This window comes from Cheilinus undulatus, linkage group 9 (assembly GCF_018320785.1).
Source record: "Cheilinus undulatus linkage group 9, ASM1832078v1, whole genome shotgun sequence".
Taxonomy (NCBI): domain Eukaryota; kingdom Metazoa; phylum Chordata; class Actinopteri; order Labriformes; family Labridae; genus Cheilinus; species Cheilinus undulatus.
The window spans coordinates 20,911,093-20,932,909 of NC_054873.1; the positions used below are offsets into that span (position 1 = coordinate 20,911,093).

Below are 21,817 nucleotides of genomic sequence, written 5' to 3' on the forward strand. Positions count from 1 at the left end.
GTTTTGTGCCTATTTAGGCCTTGTCTGAGGGCATTGTGGGCATCTCCTCTGCCAGTCTTTTGTGACAAGTGCACACAGATGTGTCGAGTTAACTCAGTGGTTTCCAAACTTTTCTGTCAGGGCCTCCCTTTGGCAAATGAAATTATTATTTAAGCACACATAAAGGTATCAAAAAATGCTTATCAGAGCTGCACTGTTACAAACTAACAAATTCTGATATTACTTATGTATTTTCTCTCAAACATTGTCTGCAAAAAGTACGGAATAGCAATTGCAACATGAAGCTTCCAAGATGAGACTGCTGCATGAAGCTCATTTTTGATGCACCGCTTTGATCTGTAATTTGCCTGATTTAGGCAACAGCAGAAAAACCTTTTTTGCACCAGTAAAACGTGGCAAAAGGAAGAATCTGGCTCTCATAATCTAGCGGTGAACTGGTCACATTTTCTTGTCTTTGGTTTTGTAATTCTGATGTCTGGTGTAAAATCATTTTGAGTCATGTATACGTTTACTTGGCAAGACTAAACATTTTTCCATGACTTTATTTGGCCTATCCCCCCACATGTCACAACTTCAGGCCCCCCTTTGAGAACCACTGAGCTAGCTTACCTTAACGGACATTCACAGGGTCCTGAATTGCATTCTTGGTGAGTTAAAAATGGTTACATATTACCATTTTGGAAATTATTACAGCACACGTCTTGAAAATCCTCATCATGCACACAGGCTTTGTTCTTTCTATTACATTCCTCTGGCCTGATGTGTATCGCCTCAGCTGTTGAGACAAGTCTGGCATGGAGTCATGAGCCAGGTTACTGAATGTGAACTCAAGAATTGTGTTTGTTTATGACCACCAGGGGGCGGTGAAACATCACATCAGTTGACTCTTCTGTATTCTGCTTTAATGTCAGCTTTCTTTGATGTAACTCAGTTTCCTCTGAAATAAGTGTTACTTCTGTACAAAATGTGAAAAAAACACAAACCCTGTAGTTGACTGGCCTTTGCCAGCAAAGTTGTTAAAACACAGGTTCCACTTCTTGAAAATAAGTTTACATGTTAATAGTTCAAAGATATGTCTCAGTGTAAGCTTAGTTGGCCATTCAGTGACATCACATTGCCAATTTGTGTGGGAGTTTTTGTCTAGACAGCACAACTGTTTCCTTCTGAGAGCTAAGTTTATCACTGTGCTGTAAAAGTCCTGTGACATCCTACTGTGTTATATCTGCAGATTCAAAGTATAATAAAAAAAAAAACAGCCCCAGCGTCTTTATTTGTGGACTTCCTCTAATCATCGATGATCGGATTCTTTCACAAACTTGTCTCAAATAGACCCCAGTGATCCATTTTTAGCCAGACCAGTTTACCAAAAACGCGCATGCGCAATGCAAAAATCAAGGTGGGGCAAAAAGTTCAATGTTTCAATTCTGAAGAGGAAAAGGAGTGAGGCTGCTTGAAGCTGACTTTTATTATAGTCTGAGTCGTTTTTAATCCACTGCTGTAGTTTTATCAAGCTGTTTTTCTAAAGAAATTTTCAGTCTTTTTTAACAGAACGTGCGTCGAGGCTGTAGTTGCGGCGAAAAGCACCAAAAGATTTATGAGGCGTTTTTTGTAGATGATGTTGACAGGAGATGAACCAATAACAACACTGCCTCATTTTATTGTGGTACTTTTGGACTGCTGAAGTTTCGGGTCACCTGAGGCACACTTCACTTCCTTATCAAGACTTGATACGTTGTTTTGCGCGCTGACGTCCACTTTACCTTGTTTATTTCATGAATGGAGTTTCTCAGTCTGTGGTTTTGATGAAAACGGACATCTGTCAGCGTATCGCCTGGTTTTTGGCTTGAATCCTCGGGTTGTTCAACTGGAAGGTAAGAGTTTTACAGACAGGGGGGAGCTGTTGTTTACGTGTTAAAATAGAGCTTACCTGTCCACTAAACATCTTAAAGAGCCCTGGTAACGTGAAAAAAAATGATGGTACTGACATATGACAATGTGAAATGCTTATTTAGCCCTCATAAAATGCATGAAGCTAAACTTGATTTCAAACAAGGGTGTAGAAACGTGAAACCATGATACAGTTCGTCCTCTCTTTCAAAGTTCAACCACTTCCTCTGACTATTTACTGCAGTTATATCTTGAAGCTCTCTCCTGTAATCCGTGCTTTTACTGTAGATCATAATACCAACAATTCTAATGATATGCTGTTGGCAATGCATGCACTGATGCTCTCACAGAACAACTGATCTTTAAATCTGTATATTTCTGCAAATATTACGGGTTTTTTAGCAAGGGTCCAATGCAGGAAATTGTTAATTTTTACATGTATCTCAGTTTGATACTCCTCATTTCTCCTCTAACTTTATTGATGACCGGAAATTAAACATTAAAATTCCGGAGAAGCAACCGTTGAACTCAAATAAAGTCACAAAAACTCCACTGAAAGTTTTTGTGTGAGAGAGAGGAAGTGGGGATCCATTGAGGGAGTTATGACCCCTACCCCCACCCCACCCCGCTGTCACAGAAAATCCCTCATATGTCAGCAACTTTCTGCGCAACACTGAAGCCGGAGTGGCCGGAGTGTGACAAAACTGTTTAGATGTCTTAATCTGGTGAGACAACATGAAGAGAAAGCATGAAACCAGAGCAAACAGAGCTGTAGTTTGTGGCATCAGCAGAGCAGTGCTGCAAAAATATGCAGAGCTTTGAAACCAGGAAGTGTCAGTTGTCTCTGCATGGCAGCTTACTTTATCATTGCAAGGTGATTTTCTAAAGGTTGGGTTTCTCACAACAACAGTGTTATAAATGTCATGTTTATCTTTGTGATGTTTGACCTTTGGATAGAGATATATTTCAAGGGATTTCCCTTTTACTGATAAAAACGACTTTTCCTCTTCCTGTTACTCTGAAATATAACTCTTCTGTGTTTATTTATGATGGACAGGCTGACATTTAAATTTAAACCTTGTCATTTGCTTTAATAGCTTGTGTTGTAGAGTCTTGCTGGCAAAAGTGGCAGTCGATTAAGTGATACAAAGACAGCTTGTGCTGCAGGGTTCACCAGTGCACTCGTACTTCCGCTCTCCTGCAGACTGTGGTTTCAGAGAAGAGTGCTGCTGCAGGGTCCAGCTGTTGTCCACCAGCAGAGGAGATTTCCTCAAGAGGACACCTGCAGACTGTCAGACCCAGCTGGGTGACCTGTAGGTATGTGATCTTTCTCTTTTAGTGTGTTTCTTGCCGCTTCTCTGCATGCTGGTTTGAAGCTCAGTGGACTTTGACAGAGTCATTGTTTCCTTCTCTTTGCCCTGGGCTCTGTCAGAATGGCGAGCACGCTGTAATGTGATGATAACAAGGCAGCAGCTTCAAAGCAGAGGATCTAGAGGCAGGATGGTCAGTATGAGGGGCTGATTACCCAGAACCCCCGGCTGCACTGAGGCGTACAGAGGAAAGATGTAGGAGCACATGTAAACACCACAGACAAGGTGCTAACAGTGACGCTCTCACTAGGATGTACAGTAAAGGGATGTTCAGATCCTTTATTATAGTAAAAGTACTAATATAAAAAGTACCAAGTACACCAGCAAGATCTGTTACGAATACATTTTCACTTGAGGTGAAAAGGTCTAGAGGAGGAGGTCTAGAATGTGTGGCCTAACAGGTATTTTACAGGGTACATACAGATGGCATTGATGCCCATGTGCTTAGTTGATAGAGAGGAGCTTTGAAACAGTACCCTCTGCAGCTGAGGTCCACCCACATTCGGAGGGTGTTAATTTCAAGCCATGTAACCGTTGTTGTGTCTGCATCATTAGGGCTGGGCAATAAATTGATTCAATCGATAAACAGAAAATTGAAATTCAGTATTTTCTCTTTAACTTCACTGCAGTAATACCAAAAGTAAAATCTACTGTTGGAAACTTTGGTTTCATTTTAGTTCTGGCAACCAAAAATGTTACATCTTTTTACTTACATGCTGTTTGTGTGCAACCGCTGTCCTCAAACTCAAGTAATATTTAATCAGTCACATCACTCACTCTGGATCTTTTTCAAAGATATTCAAATCAAACTGATTTTTTGTCTTTGTGGTAAAATTTTCATCTGACACTGAATCTGTGGCAGAGATGAAAGGCAATCAAATACAAATAAAAAATAGCTGATGTTTTGCTGACTGTTTTGTTTACTTGCATAGATCATGGAGAAACATTAGCATTACTCTCAGTCTGTTTCTAGGCAGATAAAAACTTTCAGAGCATGAGTGTTAATGTAAATAACTCCCACAGTGCAATTTTTAGAGAAGTTTACAGCTTACACTTGAACCTGTAGATGAAAATTCAGTTTACTTTTGTTACATGTTATTGATAGAATAAAAGTTAACCTGTTTGAGAAGTTTATTTTTTTTATTTGGAAATTTTTCTAAATCATAATCATATCTCCAAGCCCAAGTTATCATAGAGAGTACCTATCATATCGTATCGTACATATGATATGCTAACACATTATATTCAGGGATGCACAATATTATCTGCATAATATTGGTACTGGAAGATATTACCTTAGCTGTACTTCATGGCTGCAAGGGATGTGCTTTCGAGGGGAATTTATAATAAAAAAAAATCACTGACACAAAGGTGTGGGGGGTTCTAATTCTTGGGAGGATTTTGGACAGGCCAGGGGCACATATTTTTGCTAGAAAAGCCTGAAAAGGTGTATTTTGCATAATATGCAACCTTTAAGAAGCTAATTGATTGCTTCATGCTAATTTTAACATGGGAAACAATCTTAGTTGAGTAGATTATTTAATGAAAATGTACATCAAAGTTTAATAAGAGTTCAGTTCACTTGTGTCACTGGACATTACTGCTGTATTCTTCTTTGGTTGTTTAACGTTAGGTAGCAAACAGCTTCAGATGCACTTCAGCCACCATCGGGGTGAAATAATGACTGAATATTCAAACAACTTTTCCCATCCCATGCATCATCTTGTAAGGCGAGCTTTCAGTTTCTGGAGTTTAGGCAGAACCTTGTATATATATCGTTGTCAGTATCAGCACGAATGGGTTTGGAAATATTGTCATCACATATATCAATAAAAAGAGTGAGGTTAGTTTTATAGACACAAGATAAATTTGTGGGGATTGTTGCAACAAGAAAAAAGCAAGAGCAAAGTTCCTGTACATAGTTTTTCCCAGAGATTAACCCCTTTGTGCTTTGATGACCTTTTTAGTTAAAACCATGTAAGATACATACAAAATATTAGTATTTTTTAAGTGAAAAAACTCAGGTATGGGATATATGGGAAGAAGCCCTAAGTAGACTATGTGTTTCTTTAAGGGGTTACAACCATTTAAGTGTAGACGTCACTGATAGTTTTGAGTATCCAATCTGTAAGTCCATCCACCAGCAGGACCAGTAGGCCTCCACTCTTCACTGTATCACAGCAGATTTTACAACAAGCCTGATCAGTTATTTCACCTCAGATCTTGTCTGTAGGAACAGAAGGAGGGAGTGGCAGATTCAGACAAGGCTGGAGAAGATATTTCTACATTCCTGTCCTGTCTTGCTTTGTGCAGTCAGGCTGCCCCTCATTTGTATGGTTGAAACTACAACTTGACTTGCATAAGAAGAGTCAAATGCTGATTAACCTGTTTGGTTTGAACAACAATGTTAGTGTCTTAGATATGCTAAGCTAGATTATGATATCTTTTTGCGCTTGGATGAATCAGGTATGAGTCAACTTTTTATTATAAATAATAATTTAAGTACATTCATGCACTGTCAGGACTCTTCTGGTTATATATGTCACTAGGCTTGCTGGTTTCCTGTTGTTTCTAGTAACTCTATCATCACTTCTGAATTTGACAACTTCTCTCAGTCGGAGGTTTCTTGTCATTGCATTGATCTGTAATGACAAGCTTATTTTTAAAGCATCGCTGTAATCAGAGCTGGAACTTGAATGCGCTAAAAGGCATCATACTTTAACCACGTACTTGATGTCTACCTCTGCCTCAGAGTTACTCATCGTCACACTGACTAAATGCCTTACGCATGTGTGAGTGCGTTTTCACATGTGGACTCATGCACTCGCACGTTTGCTGCTGTGGGTTGAAATAGGATGGAGGAGAGAGCATTGTGCTGACTTGGATCACACAGGCCATTTCCTAAGCTGATATTCTTGGTTAAAGAAATATGTCTTCTATATTCTTATTCAAATGTATCTGTTCTTCGGGCCAGGATGTTTGCAAGCATGATGATGATGATGATGATGGACTGCTCCATATGACAGGGCTGAAGAGAAGCTCCACCGACTCTAAATAACAGCCCTGTCTGCCTCCTAAATAGATTGTACTGTGCTTCTATATAGACTGCTGCTATAATGCATTCACTGACCCAAAAGAGACTGAAAAGATGACAGAGAGCTGCTGCGTGTCAGCCAGGGTCTCATCCCCTGTTGATTCTTACAAACTTTGTGAGATCACTCTGCTCTTTCACCAAAGACTTTGTTGATCCATAATCTGGTCATTAGCCACATCAGTGACAGGATTCTTCTGATGGCAGTGTCATTCAGACCACCATTGTAATAACCTGAAATACCAGATAGTTTAATATATTCACTACACAGGATATATTCATATTTATCTGGAAAACCTCCCATACAAAGCATTTGGGAAGGGCAGGACTACTCAGAAAATTCTAGGAAGGTGATTGGATGAATGTTCTGTCTGTCACATTCATTATGAGCCACAAGACAAAATAAGGTATTCAGACATGTGCAGCTCCAGTAGAAGCGTGAGCTCAGCAGACAGGCTCTGCTGTAGTTTATGAACAGTAGAGCTTGTATGTGGATAAAACTTATGCTGTGGCTGGTCGGCAAAAGAGCAAAAACATCTTAACTGCATAAAGATTCTTTTACGTGACCTTTTGCTCTTGGTTTAATAAAGATATGTGGCCCAGTACTGATGAAACTGCTGCTTTAGTATAGCTACCTTTGGGCTAATTGTTACACCAGTGGCAGCAATTGTTTATACAACCATACCCCGCCCTTAACTATCGCAATCTCATGCTGGAGCAGGTCAGAAGAAAAGTAGTAACATCTTTTCCGTTATGGAAATTGTTCAGTTCTGTTCTTTGCTCTTTATTTGATAAGGAAATGTGGCCCAGTGCTCATGAAACTACGCTATACTACAGCTACAGCCGAGATAAGCACTACACTGGCAGCAGCCATTGCTGTCAGCTTCCTGCCTGTAGCTACTGCCTCATTCTCCTAGCACAATCATTTCAGATTGGAGCTTTGAAAAATGAATTCGCCTGATGACATGGAATCTGGACAATCCATCCAAGACAGTCTAGCCACAGACCGTTGATCTCATACGCCCCCTCTTGCAGACCACCACTGTGTTGATGTTGCATCTCTCAGAAAGGAAACACACTCTAAAACTGTAAAAATAAAATTGTAATCAACTTCCAGTAAGGGTAAGGTTTAAGGTAAGAGTTGGTTGAAAACCTGACCTGCAAAACCTCATTACAAAACTTTTGCTTGTCCTCTATGAAACACTCTAACGAAGCTAAGACTGAATCTAATGAAGCTACATTAGTTATGTAAGCTATGTAGTTTAAGCTACATTAGTGATGTAGTTTTGTTATCTTTCTAGCTAATGTAGCTACATTAGCTTTTGCTACATTTGCTGAAGCTCATGTTGCTGAAGTAAAGGCTAGCGTAGCTACATTGGCTTATGTAGAAATGTTATGTAGCTAGCATTGCTAGCTACATAATAGCTTCAGCTTCAGCTAAAGCTAACAAATCTAAAGCAAACCAATGTTCACGTAACTTCCTCTAAAATGGGTTTAGACATAATTTAAATTTTAGATTAGACCTCTGACCTTTATTCTGTTTTCTGTATGAAATGTTGCTTTGTCTAAAAAATGTTTGCAATTTGGTTAAATCATGAATGTAACTGCCAGCCTTTGACTATGAATAAAGTTGCATTTAAAAAACAAAAGAAACTTATAAAACATTTTACTGGCAAATTACGTCACCTTGTTCTGACAAAATATCTGGCATCTCATAACGGTCTGCAAGAGGGGGTGTCTGAGATCTGCAGTCTGCAGCCAGTTCCCTCTTTAAATCCATGTGCTTTGCAAGGTTACCATTTAGGTCCAGATAAAAAGATCTAAATGACTACTCGATGAAATGTCTGATACTGTTTTACACACTTTTCAGCTAGTGTGAGCAGCACATTGATGTTGACGTTTCAGAGTAAAATTCCTCCAGAGCTGTCAGGCAGATTATCACACAACTTTGCACAGCATTCATTCATGTCCTTTTAGTGAAAGTAAAGTACTAACAAATAACATTTGAGAGTAAAAGTATGTTGATTTTTAAAAAGGAATTAGTCTTAAGGGGTATCAGTTTAGTGATCCCTAATTTGCAAAAATCCTCTCTGTAATTCAGATTTCATATTTGAATTCCAAAATATTATTCTGAAGCTGTAAAAGTGCATTTTAGTGTTTAATCTAGCAGTAGAAATGGCCAAATACAGTATTTTGATGCACTCTTTTTTTCAACACACTCTTTTTGCAACATTTATTTCAACATAATTCCTATTCATTTTATTGGTCTATTGCTTTCTTTATTTTTAAAAGATTTTTCTCTACCCCTTCTCCCCTATACCGTTGGCTGGAAAATACTGTATGTGGATATTTATCTATTGCATTACAGCCTTTGATATTTCTTGTTTTCTTTATATGTTGTTATCCAGAAAAGATTAAAACAACAAAAAGGAAATGACATGCAAAGAAATAAAAATTCTTATAGTCTGCAAATAGATTTCACTTTAAGGAAAAATCTGTTGTTAGCCCTGTTTTTTTTTTTTTTTTTTTTTTTTTACATTAAAGAGGAGCTACGAAACACATCCAGGACGCCTTAAGATCATTCATAGACATTGAAGGAAATCTAAAAAATATTTTGCACGAGGAGAATAGTTTTGTCTGAATTCAGAATCTGCACCATAAACGACACAAAGCTGCTGGCTGTTCTCTTCCAGTTATGAGCTTGTGCATGGTGGGAAAAGTCAAAGAAAACAGAGAAGATACATTTAGATGAGCAGAGGTCCCTTGATACAGCCGAACAGCTGCAGCACTCCACAGGGGATGATATCTGCCACATTCTCATTGTGTTAGTGGTGATGGCCCTCTCTAGAGTTTAGAGAGTCACATCTACTTTCATTAAACAGCTTTGTTATTCTGATGTGTTTTATTCTCAAAGGGAGAATCACTTTGTATGTAAGAGCCTCGCCCTTCCATTGGAGTATTCTGAATGTGCGCTGTCATACAGGAAGTGGAGCATACTAATAGTACATGTCAGAGGATGTGACCTCATGTGAAGTGACAGATGTAGCCCCCCCCCCCACACACACACACACAGACATACACACACACACACACCCCCACACACACACCCAAACACACCCACACACTTCTTGAGATGGGAACTGATAGAGGAAATGAAGATGTACATTATGTGGCAGTATCAGGGGGTTGCTTTAGCCATGACTTAACCCATAGGTCATCATTTCACTGTAATGCCTCTGCTGGGTTTGGTGCACATGTATCGTGAAAACACTGTGTTCAGGCCTAAGGTTACTGTCACAGCGGCTGCTTTACTGACGTAAAGAAATGCTGGCCTGGATGAATCCCTCAGGCCTGCTCACATCTCACCACAAGTTTGCATTCCAGGGTTGAGCTGAGCTCCTACGAGGCCTTGTTCTCAGGGCTAAGCTTGAAAAACAGTTTCTGTCCATTTTTGGTCAAAATACAATACAGTATGATACAATACAATACAAGAACTTTATTTATCCCCGAAGGGAAATTCAATAATGTTTGAAATGTATGAAAAATGTACCAGGCTAACTTATCACATATACATGGCATTACTGCTATTTATTGACAAGTAAGAATATAATGCCAAGCTGTACTTTAAAGTAAATTCTTGGCCCTAAAGTTGTCTGAATTTTTTTTTTTATGCTGATACCTCATGTTTTCATGTTTGCTTGTTTATAACAAAGGAAATAAGAACTGTATATTTTGTATACTGTATAATTATTTGTACATTTCAAGGCTCAATAAAATTTACTTGGACAAAGTTGTCTAAATTAACACTCTGAGCCTCTTCTTCTAGTACGCCCTATTTCCCTGCGTCATGGAAACATTCTGCCCCAGTTGTGAAAGTGGTATTTAAAAAAAAAAAAGAAAATGTGTCAGTTCTGCTTTCTATATCAGTGAGTTATTTTACTGACACTGTCAGATCTGATGCGCCTCTTTCTTACAACTTGTTTGCTGTGAAAAAATGCACACCATAAACTCACTGTCTTATGTTAATGATCAAGTGAATAACTCTGTGGGGGGGGTCGTACTTCATTTTATTCTTTGTTTTCCTACAGGCTCTGTACGTGTGTGTGGGCGTGTTTACCAGCTCTAATGGTAGCAGATAGAAAAAAAAATCCCCTGTGACAGGATTCAACTGCCTCACCATGACAGAGGTCCAGGTTAGCATCAGCTATTAGAGTAGAAACTGTGTTAAAAACATAACAAAACATGTCTGATATGTGGTCTTAGATATATAAAGTGATCTGCCTGTGTTTCCACAGACTCCATGGCCGCAGGGCACAGAATGTGTGGCCAGGTACAACTTTAAAGGCACGTCAGAACAGGACCTGCCCTTCAACAAAGGGGATGTGTTGACTATTATTATTGTCACAAAGGTAAGGGGTTTAATGCCACATTTTGTTAGTACAGACAAGAAAAAGAAGTCAGACTGACTAAGAGCATATGAACAGAATAAAAAGGAATAAACCAACAAAAGACCCAAAAGATACATTTAAAAGACTTTTCTTTACGTATTTAATCTTATGTTGTGGGACTTTGGACATGACTTTAAAATGTGTATATAACTTAGCTTTATATTTGCTGTAGATTCTACTTTATAATTAAATGATACTTTTTATTATTTTGGGATGAATCTTGGCTCAGCTGGTTAGCCATCAGGACCAATCACCACCTACTAAAGAGACTCAAATCTTGTAAAATCTCTAACCACTCTAATTTATTTAATGAAAAATGTTTTAGTTTAGACCTTAAATGAAGCAAAACATAACTTAACAAAGAGAAATGAAAAAACATGTTTAAAAAGCAAATCATTACAGAAGTAAATGCATGCATACATTTATATTAATCCATTTTTCTTCAAACATTTGGTTGACAGGTGGTAATTTCTTAAGGAATTTCCTCCTAACTTGGGAAAACCAGCTTTGTTATTTAAAGTAAAGGAGACACGTAGGCAGAAATCTTGAGACAAATGCTAAAATTAACTCATCATCATAAGAAAAACTTTAAAAAATCGACTTTGGGCTTTCGTACAGACTTTTTGGCCAATTTTTTCTCTTTGGACACATTCAAAACTCACTAGAAAAAGCTTTGCGGTCACAACCCACCAGTTGAGAACCACTGGTCTCATCAAAATGATGAGAATGATTATTTTTATGTCTATCTGTAGCACTGCTAAAGGCTAAGAAAGGCATTTTTTCTTATTTATTGTCTGCAGATACATAGGAAGAAATCAAAATAACATTAAACATTTCCGATAGATATTTAGTGACCTACGCATGCTGTGAGATCAGCCATCAAACCTGTATAGACAGTAGAAAAACAAACACATCTGGTCTTCCTTTCCTCAAAATCAAATCTGCATAATGGAGATGGCTCATTTTAAAACATGTTTAGTTGTTCTTCAGTTGCATTAGTTTTGTATAAACCACGATTCCAAAAAAGTTGGGACGTTGTTTAAAATGTCAATCACTTTCAGCTTAAATTCAACCAAACGCAACACAAAGACTGATAAAATTCAAACTGATTTATTCTGAACACATTTCATGTGACTGTAGCATATTTACCACTATGTTAAATCACCTCTCCTTTTAACAACACTCCAAGTGTCTGTGGGCTGCAGACAAAAATGATTGAAGTACTGAAAGACAAATTGACGTACATCTTAATGCACATCATAATGCACATCATAATGCACTGTAAATTTTCAAGGGGAGACAGGTGTGAACTGCTTCCAGGCCAGTCTAGTATCTGCACTCTTTTGCTTTGAAGCCATGCTGTTGTAACTCATGCAGTATGTGGCTCCAAAACCTGAATGTACCTCTCAGCATTAATGGTGCCGTCACAGATGTGCTAGTTACCCATGCCATGGGAACTAAAACAATGTGCAGGCGTTACCTGTTCTTTTGTGATGATTCTTTAAAAGCTATGTACTTCAGTGATGTGCATGTAATTCCTTTCTCTCCACTAATACACCCCACAACATCTCAGATGCTGGCTTTTGAACTTTTTATCATGAACAATCTGGATGGTCTTTTTTCCTCCGTGGTCCAGAAGACTCACTGGCCGTTATTCCCCAAAGCAATCAGAAAGTCATCAGACCACACCACAGCACACTTTTGGGTCAGTCCATCTCAGATGAGCTCGGGGCCAGAGAAGTTGGCAGTAATTCCTGATGTTGTTGATCTATGGCTTTGTCTATGCATGCTGGTATTTCATGAAGTGCCACCTGAGTTATCAAAGGTCATGGTTATTAACTGTTGGGTTTTGGTCTACAACTATAAAATACAACCTATCTGGCTGTATTTGATCTTTTAATTATTGTATTTATTATTTATTATCATTTTCTTTTCTATTTCTATGAGAATCTGTGCAATATATGTGGGTTGTGTATTGGATCTTTTTTTTAATGTGTGCAATTCTGTAAATGTAGATTATTTTTCTATTTATTACTGATGTGTGCAGCACTTCGAGTCCAAAAAAATTCCTTTAGGGGACAATAAAGTATACTGTAACAAATTGTAAAACATGTAGAGATTTCTCCAGAATTTCTAAATCTTGTGATGATATTATGGGCTATAGATGGTGATATCCCTTATTTCTTTGCAATTGCATGTTGGGGAATGTTGATTGAAAACTAAATTACTATTCGTATACACAGTCTTTTATAAAGTGGTAAACCGCGCACCAGCATTGACTGTGAAAGACTGCGCCTTTTAGGATTGCTCCTTTTATACCCAGTCATGTATTGTCACCTGTTACCAGTTAACCTACTTACCTGTGGAATGTCCCAGGTGTTTTTGAGCATTTACAATTTAACCAGTGTTTTCCTCCCCGTGTCCCCACTTTTTTGAATGTGTTGCAGGCATCAAATTCAGATTGTGGGTATATTTCCTTAAAAACAATACATTTTATGAATTTGAACATTACATAGCTTGTTTTTTGCTGTACTCAATCGTATACTGGTTGACAAGGGTTTGAAAATCACTGTAGTCAGTTTTCATTATTTTACATAATGTCCCAACTTTTTTGAAAATGGGTCTTTTACTAAACCTTCTGTTGATAGATTCTAGAGTAGTAACTAATGGCTCTGAAAATGTGCTACATTTCAGGCTAAATTTATGTTCTTAGAAAAATCTTGCATGCAGTAGTTTATTTTGAAATGGAATAAAAAGCCTAAAAGTTGACTATAAAGGACAGTTAAGTGCATAAAAGGATCAACTGATCGATTAAGTTTGGGCTGAAGCTGAATATTATATCCACTGCTTTAACACATACTGTTTCAAAGAAAGAAAGAAGACAAAAAGATACAACAAACAGTTTAAATCATTTCATAATGTTTGAGCCTCACCTAAACCCCATCTCATCCATTTTTAGAATGGCAAGAGAAAAACACATTTTTAATTCCTAGCCACAAGTTAACCCATTTGACTGATAGACGTCACTGCTTAATATTTATCCATGTCAATGTTTTTCTAAAAGTTCTTGCACCATTCAGTTCATTCCTTCCCTTAGCAGTTTGAAATAGCATCTGAATACAGTAAAGTGATATTTGTTGGTTTATAGATATTAAAACAAAAGTAATGATTCATGGTTGTTGTAAAAACTCAAAATGAAGATGAATTCCTGTCTGTATTTTAGGATCCAAACTGGTACAAAGCTAAAAATGCTGCAGGTCAAGAGGGAACCATTCCTGCCAACTACGTTCAGAAAAGGGAAGGTGTGAAACATGGAGGCAAGCTGAGTCTAATGCCGTGAGTACACTAATCATTGTGATTTATTTACATCCAATCTAATCTTAAACTTCAGTCACTTAGAAGATTGATGCATCTGCTGCCTGGATCTCAAAAGTTTCACTCATGCAAGCTTTGTATGCTGGCTAAAATAGCTCGTCTCTGCCCTCCTCTCATGGCTGTGTGGTTGCTGAAAGCAGACGGCCTATTTGTCGTGGTGGCTGTGACGCTTCAGTTATGTGAATGGAGACCACAGTTGGGTCGGGCTGTGTCATAATTGCAGAGCACTTGTGTCTGTTTCCAGCTCAGCTCTGCATGAATGCTGCTGTTTCCTGTTGTTACTTTTCTATCTTAGAAAGACTGAAGTAATCTCTGAAATCTCCCTGTTTGATGGCATGACAGATTTAGTATACAGCCTTGTGCACACCTTTATGAAATAAGGTTTATGTATAAAGAATTCATCACAGATTTCATCATGCTCACCTAGATCAACAGCTGGTGACAAAATTATTCAAAAAACACAGTACGACAACATATGGATAGATATTAGAGCTATGTTTTGGTAATAGCCTTAAGTAATGTAACATTAATATCAGTTAGTATTTGTTTGTCATATATGTTCACAGATGTATGATGGTGTGAATGAGCATCCAATGTTAAAAAGACCAGAAACAAATCAAGGAAAGCCATCTTTTCCTTAATACAGTTCTTATGATTCTACATACCTTCAAGTATTGAATGTCGAATTTAAAATTAAAGATGAATTTAAATATGAAATTCTGGTGAAAAAACGTTGCCAACAATCTGTTCCTAACTTTGGTTTTCATGGTTAAAAAACAAAAACATCTTCAAACTTAAAAACAAACCAAACGCTCTTTAATTCAGTTTCTACAAAAATGAGGATTAGGATTTACTGCAGGTCTTTTTAAATTTCAATTAAATAATTTTTAAAATACAGCCATTTGCACAAGTTTTAGGTTGATAGGGTGCAAGGATTACCTGCATGTGCCAAGGACTGGAGAGGAGGGGAGGGTGGCCAGAGTCAAGCTTGATACATGTCCACACGTGTCACTTGGTAGCCAAGGTCAAGCTGGACAGCATTTCTTTTGCCCCTGGTACATGCTGGGGACTGCCAGCTGTTTTCAGCCCCTCGGGACATCCACAGCATAACCAAGGGCTTGTGGCAATCCTACAAGCCACCTGGTCAGTAACCTCAACCATCCTTACTTACCACACCCACCCCTTACTCTGCCCTGGAGGTGTGGACTTTGTAATTTTTTCAGATTATTTTCCCATGACCCTGGTAATATTCAAGGACATCCAGAGTCGTGTCAGTCCTCCTTTTTACCCGATGGTGCCCTCAGGCACCTTAGTCGCCATTGTATGCCTTACTTCAGCCTCAATTTTTGGCCTTAACATGCCTAAAAGTTCTGCACAGTACTATATATCTTTATACTTTCATTGTTTGTGACGGAGGTGTTTCTCTCTCTGTTTCTTCCATACATAGATGGTTTCATGGGAAGATAACTCGAGACCAGGCTGAGCAGTTGCTAAACCCCCCAGAGACAGGCCTGTTCTTGGTGCGAGAGAGCACCAACTTCCCTGGCGACTACACTTTATGTGTGAGCTGCGACGGAAAGGTGGAGCACTACCACATCATCTACAACAATGGCAAGCTGACAATCGATGAAGAGGCGTTCTTTGAAAACCTCATGCAGCTGGTCGAGGTGTGACATAATATTAGGTCTTGTTTTATAAATAACATGTTTTTTCATGGTGTTTTCTCTGGTGCCAAATAGGGCCTTGGTCTACTGTATGTAAAGTTTTACTTTCCTGTTTTATGTCAATGTGACTCTCTCTCTTACCACACAGACCGCATGCAGTTCCTGGAACAAATAATGAACAGGAAGTGTCAAAGAGGAAGAGTGTCAGTGTGCTGAGCTTCAGCCTTCTTACCTCTCAGAAACACAGAGTCTTTTACTCTTTAAATGACTGTTTCTGTTGCTTATTTGAAACAGAAGGACACTTTAAACTCCACAAAGTAAAACAGAGGATTAAGTGGAAGTTTAGAACAACCCTCTAAAGGCAAAACCCTTAGTCGCCCAAATAACTTTAGCTAGCTTGATTAGACAGCCCTCTAGTGGTCACTGTAAAACACCACTGGCTGGGTTTTTGATTCGAAACTCTAAAAGTATTTTAGCACAGCTTTGTTTTCTGATGTATATGTTAATGCCAACACTCTTCTAAATCATCACCAGCACCAAAAATATGTTTATATAAATAATCAGTTTTTATTAAAGAGGCTTGTGCTTTTGGTGCAGATTAAGAGACTAATCTGTTTCCATTTGCCTGAGAGAAAACAAGCTTTTGTAAGGCTTCAAACTTATGTAAGGGGGGCCTGAAATTTGTACAGGTTGACACCTTTTACTTTAATTTAATCCTACTAATTTCTTGTTTTTGCTTCTTTTGTAGCACTACACCAAAGATGCCGATGGCTTGTGTACCAGACTAATAAAGCCAAAGCTGGAGGAGGGGACAGTGGCCGCTCAGGATGAGTTTTCTAGGAGTAAGTGATTCTTTTTCAGCTAAAGCAGTTGTATCACTGGCAGGCCGGGCGACATAAGTGGCCCCTGAAAACCCCAGAGAATGGTCCCTCCCCAGCTGGGATTTATTGGTATCAATGCGTCTGTGCAGCATGGGTGCTAGCATCCTAGCTAATCGTTACCTCACTTTGGAACTGAAAATTGTGTCGTTATTTTGAGGTTCTGATGTTCAAATTAATTGTTTCTGCCACTTTTCAACTCTGTTGCAACCTGTTTTTAATAGTTTGCTACATTTGACCCATTGTTGCCCTTTTAGACAATTTTTCTGAACGTCATCCATTTTTTACCTTAACCCCATTTTTGCTACTTTTTAAGGACTTTTCACTACTTCAGCAGCACATTTTTGCCCATTTTTTGTTACTTTTTGGCCATTTTTGACATCTATAATCCATTTTTCCACTCTGTAACCACTTTTCATTTATTTTTTTCTATCATTTTTGACCCTTTAAACTCATTTTAGCTACTTTTTAACAGCCTTTCCCTTTTTAACTTGCCCATTTTTGCCAATATTTTGCTACTTTTTGCCCATTTTTGACACCTTTAACCCATTTTGCCACTCGGTAACCACTTTTCATCTATTTTTTTCTGTCATCTTTTGCACCTTTTTATCCATTTTTGCCCGTTTTCAGTCTTTTCACAATTATTTGATTGTTTTTCTCTTGAAGTTATTTTGGTTCCTTCTACTTCATTCTCTGGTATCCCAACATTTTTGTATGTCATGGCTTACCTATAAGGTCCGAGATTACTTCCCTGTTTTTCCTCTTCAATGACTAACAGGTGGCTGGTCCATGAACAGAAAAGACCTAACGCTGAAGCAGGTCATTGGAAAAGGAGAGTTTGGAGGCAAGTAACTTCAAAGTCATGCTTATGAATTCAGATAAAGTTTATTGTTATTTTGCTCAGTTCACTTTCAAAGATCACGCCAATTAAGAAGTAGATCTTAAAGTGTTTGTTGTCATTGACAAGAGAAGTTTGAATTGAGATCTCAATAAAGGTGGTGGAACTAAGGTAGGAAAGGATGAGAGACACAGGTAAAAGTAAGCTAGTAGACCCAAACATTACCAGAAACCATCAACGTCTAGATCTGTGTTTATTTTTGTACTTTTTAATTTCACTGATCCTCAACAGCTCATGGTTATTGTATTCCAGATGTAATGGTGGGAGACTATAGAGGGACTAAAGTAGCTGTGAAGTGCATAAAACATGATGCTACGGCACAGGCCTTCATTGCAGAGGCTTCTGTCATGACGTAAGAAATGCAACATATTATGTCTCTGTTTATTGACCTTTATATACATGAAGACAAAAAAGAATAAGTACGTCAAGAATCACGTCAGATTGCTTCTTTTTCCTCAGGCAATTACGGCACAATAATCTGGTGCAGCTGTTGGGAGTGATTGTGGAAGAGAATGGCAGTCTGTTTATAGTAACTGAGTACATGGCTAAGGTAGGTGTTCAACTGTCTGACTGATTATAAATCACTATGACCAGAGTAGTGATGTCAGCGATGTCATATGTTTGTGTTTCTCAGGGCTGTTTGGTTGACTACTTACGCTCCAGAGGTCGGACGGTACTCGGTGGAGATGCTCTTCTTAATTTTGCACTGTGAGTATTAGTAAAATCCACCATGTCATCACGGTGTCATTTCAGAAACCTGGCCTTTTCTAATGAACCAGAAAGCTTGACATGCATATAAACTTACCACAAAAAGTAAGGAAATTGTGTTTGGTAGATTGTTTCTGTGTTGTAACAATGCATGTTTGTAATAAATCTTATACTGGGCAGTGTCCATGACAAATTTGCCAAATCTTCTCTTCCAATGCCAAACAGCTTATTCTACCATTGACTCTTGTTTGGTGTTGTGTGGTGGATTGAAATATTGGCAATTTAACAGTTTATTAATTTAAAACAGGAGCCTCAGTGGGGTGTGGGTGGATTGAAATACACAGCCACACCAGCCTGGCACCTCCTCTTCATACTGGTCACCAGCCTGGTCACACACTGCTATGGGATGGCATCCCATTCTTCAACCAGCATTTGTTGCAAGTCAGCCAGTGTGGGTGTGTTGGTCACTCTAGCATGAACAGCACAACCAAGCTGATCCCACAATTATTTACTGGTGTTGAGGTCAGGACTGCTGGCAGGCCATTCAACTCCCAAATTCTGGAGTTAGTCTCTGATAAACCACATTCTGTGGGGGCAAGCATTTTTACCTACGAGGATAGAGTTTGATCCTGCACTGTGGGTATACAGGATTGACACTGGTTGAAGAATCTCATCTTCTCTCTGCATTGAGATTTCCACTGTAAACAAATGAAGGGCTGCATGCAATTGTCTGGGCAGAGCGCCGTCAACCATGTCGTACCTGCAAACCATTAACTGTAAGTCTGTAAAAGACACATTAAGTTCTGACAGGGTGAGGAACTAGCCGTCTCGGGGTGTCGTCTTCTTAGGATGTCCAGTTCGCAACCTGTCTCTGACATCCCCTGTTATATGGAACTTGGCCTTCAGTTTGGAGATAGCACTAGGACTCACTTCAAATAATGCTGCAACTTGCTTTTGCAGATACCAGCTTGAAGTTGCGCTGTCGTGCAGGCCAATCAGGCAACTGATTGTCAGGAAGCTCAAAACAAGAGTTAATAACAACAGCAAAATAAGCTGTTTGGCATTGGCAAAGATTGGCAAATGCATGTTCTTTGCAAATGTAGCATCATTTAAAAGGGAACTAAACAGGCTTTCCAAACTTTCTCATCTTATACTTTCACAGAGACGTCTGCGAAGCCATGGCATACCTGGAAGCCAATAACTTTGTCCACAGAGACTTGGCAGCCCGCAACGTTCTGGTATCAGATGACAACATCGCCAAAGTCAGTGACTTCGGCCTGACGAAGGAGGCCTCGTCCACTCAAGATACAGCCAAACTTCCTGTGAAGTGGACCTCCCCAGAGGCCCTCAGAGAAAAGGTATAGTGCAATTTACTCTTCTCATGATATGCTGAGTAGAGTTTTTGTGCCATGTTTGCCTGATTTAAATAATTTCTTATAAGTGTATTTTCCTTTAATCAACAGAAATTTTCAACCAAATCAGACGTTTGGAGTTACGGCATATTGCTTTGGGAGATTTACTCTTTTGGTAGAGTGCCTTATCCAAGAATTGTAAGTATGAATATCCTTTTTTTAACCTTCATAAAACACATTTACAGTTGGTATACTATTGAAAAGTTCCCTTTAATGATATAAACACACCTGAAAATAAGCAATACTTGAAAAAGTCTTGCTGAATCTAAGAGATTTTGCTGACTTTTTGACTATATTTTTTAATTCAAATTATCCTTGTTTTACTGTCATGTCTCTTTTTCATACAACTTTTTTTTTTTTTTTAATTCTGTAGCCATTAAAAGATGTTGTGCCTCGAGTAGAGAAGGGATACAAAATGGACTGTCCAGACGGCTGTCCTGAGGTGGTGTATAACATCATGAAACAGTGCTGGAACCTGGAACCTGCTGGTCGACCAAGCTTTCAGATGTTGAAGGAGTGGCTACAACATATCAGCCAAGGGAGGGGAAAAAGACAATGAGGGATCTGTGAGACAGAAACAGACATAAAACTGACTTTTGCACCTCTATTTTGACCGCCAGGAACCATAACCTGGGATTAAAACAAAGATAAAAGCTGAATTAATGGGAAAGTTGTTGATAAGCTTTCAAATATTACCATTATTAAGTTTGTTATCCCTCAAATCAATTTGTTCAAAGTTCAGTAAGTCAATGTGGATCAGTTTTCCTGCGTGTGGTATCAGGAGTGAATGATTAACTGTCATATTTAGAATCTGTCCTTAAAACAGTGCTGCCTCAGAGCCACAGTGCCTTTGTGATTATTGTTTTTTAGTGAAATCCTTGGTATTATTGATACCATTATTTTATTCCATGTAGTTAGTTAACATCATTTGACTGACTTTACATGATCCATGATGTCTGTTTAAAAAAAGGAAATATGCTTGAAAATAGGAAAACAATTTAGATATTTGACTTTTCATTGTACAACTTTTTTCATCATTTCCAGGTACACCATCATGCATGAATGTTGAATTATTTTTTTTAAACAACTAAGTTAAAATGTCTAATTATACAGCTCTATTTTTGCATTGTTTTTTTTTATTTACGTTTTTCTTGCCTACTTTTTCATCCTCTGTTTGTCAAAGAAAAGCACAAGTTGAAAAAAAGTCACCTTACTACTGATAATTCACCATCCTGTGCATGCATTTAGGTAATGGTACACCTGTTTTGTCATTTGTGTGTCCTATTGGATGTCACTATTGCTGGCTACAAAACAAACTTACAAGTTCCATCACAGAACCTGAACCTGTATGTACACAGTATTCCATCCAACATCAATAAATGTTTAATTTTGGGAATATCTGTATTTGACCAAAATGTCTACATTTTGTACTTATTGAAATAAATAAATAAAATGTTGCTCTCTATACTGAGTTTTTACTTTCACTTATTTGCACCTTCCATTTTAATTAGAAGCTGACTAAGCATTTGCAGAGAAGACATAATAAGATAAAAGTGTTTTGATACATTAAAGTACATACTTATGTGCAGTGCAAAAGGTGTTTTGACAGCATCACCTTTTGAAACTATAGTGTCTTCATGCAAATGAGGAGTTTTTTAAATCATCAGTTCTTAAATACATCTCAATTTTAATTTTTTAAAGACAAAATCTATGATACATAATCAAAATATTACTATGTATGAGACTATAGTCTGTGCTGCACTGTTCAGCACTGTAACGCGTATTTATATTTTTTATTCCCCTTTTTATTTGATAAAGATTTGACATAGGGAGCTACCTAAGCTTTATGCTGTGTAAGCACCCTTTTTTAAGGTTACGAGTTCTATTTGTGTAAGAATTTTGGCTGTGCCTAGTCCCTGGTCATGATGTTAAGTGAAGATGGGCGTTTCTTAATTGAGTTTCTGATATTTTTTAATTACACTCACATCTGTTGTATTTTGACTGTCAGGAAACGTTGCTCTCATTTACTGTTAACAACAAAGTGAGTTCTGTTGACTGCCATTATAATCCATTTCTGATAAGATAT

General features: G+C 38.2%; 1 protein-coding gene across 4 annotated transcripts; it reads left to right on the forward strand.

Moving 5' to 3' along the window:
- The first annotated feature begins 1,409 nt into the window (after window positions 1–1,409).
- LOC121514968 (tyrosine-protein kinase CSK-like) lies at window positions 1,410–21,196 on the forward strand. 4 transcript variants are annotated; one of them, XM_041795455.1, is made up of 14 exons: window positions 1,410–1,871; window positions 2,985–3,204; window positions 10,437–10,541; window positions 10,644–10,757; window positions 14,020–14,132; window positions 15,619–15,838; window positions 16,584–16,677; window positions 17,492–17,557; window positions 17,864–17,963; window positions 18,071–18,161; window positions 18,246–18,319; window positions 19,482–19,677; window positions 19,783–19,869; window positions 20,105–21,196. In XM_041795455.1, the coding sequence occupies exons 3-14, from the start codon at window positions 10,527–10,529 to the stop codon at window positions 20,288–20,290; spliced, it is 1,356 nt and encodes a 451-aa protein (XP_041651389.1). In that variant the 5' UTR covers window positions 1,410–1,871; window positions 2,985–3,204; window positions 10,437–10,526; the 3' UTR covers window positions 20,291–21,196. The 4 variants fall into 4 exon arrangements, with proteins under 4 accessions (XP_041651389.1, XP_041651390.1, XP_041651388.1 ...); XM_041795456.1 differs by having other exon boundaries at window positions 3,055–3,204; XM_041795454.1 differs by having other exon boundaries at window positions 3,092–3,204.
- Window positions 21,197–21,817: the final 621 nt, after the last annotated feature.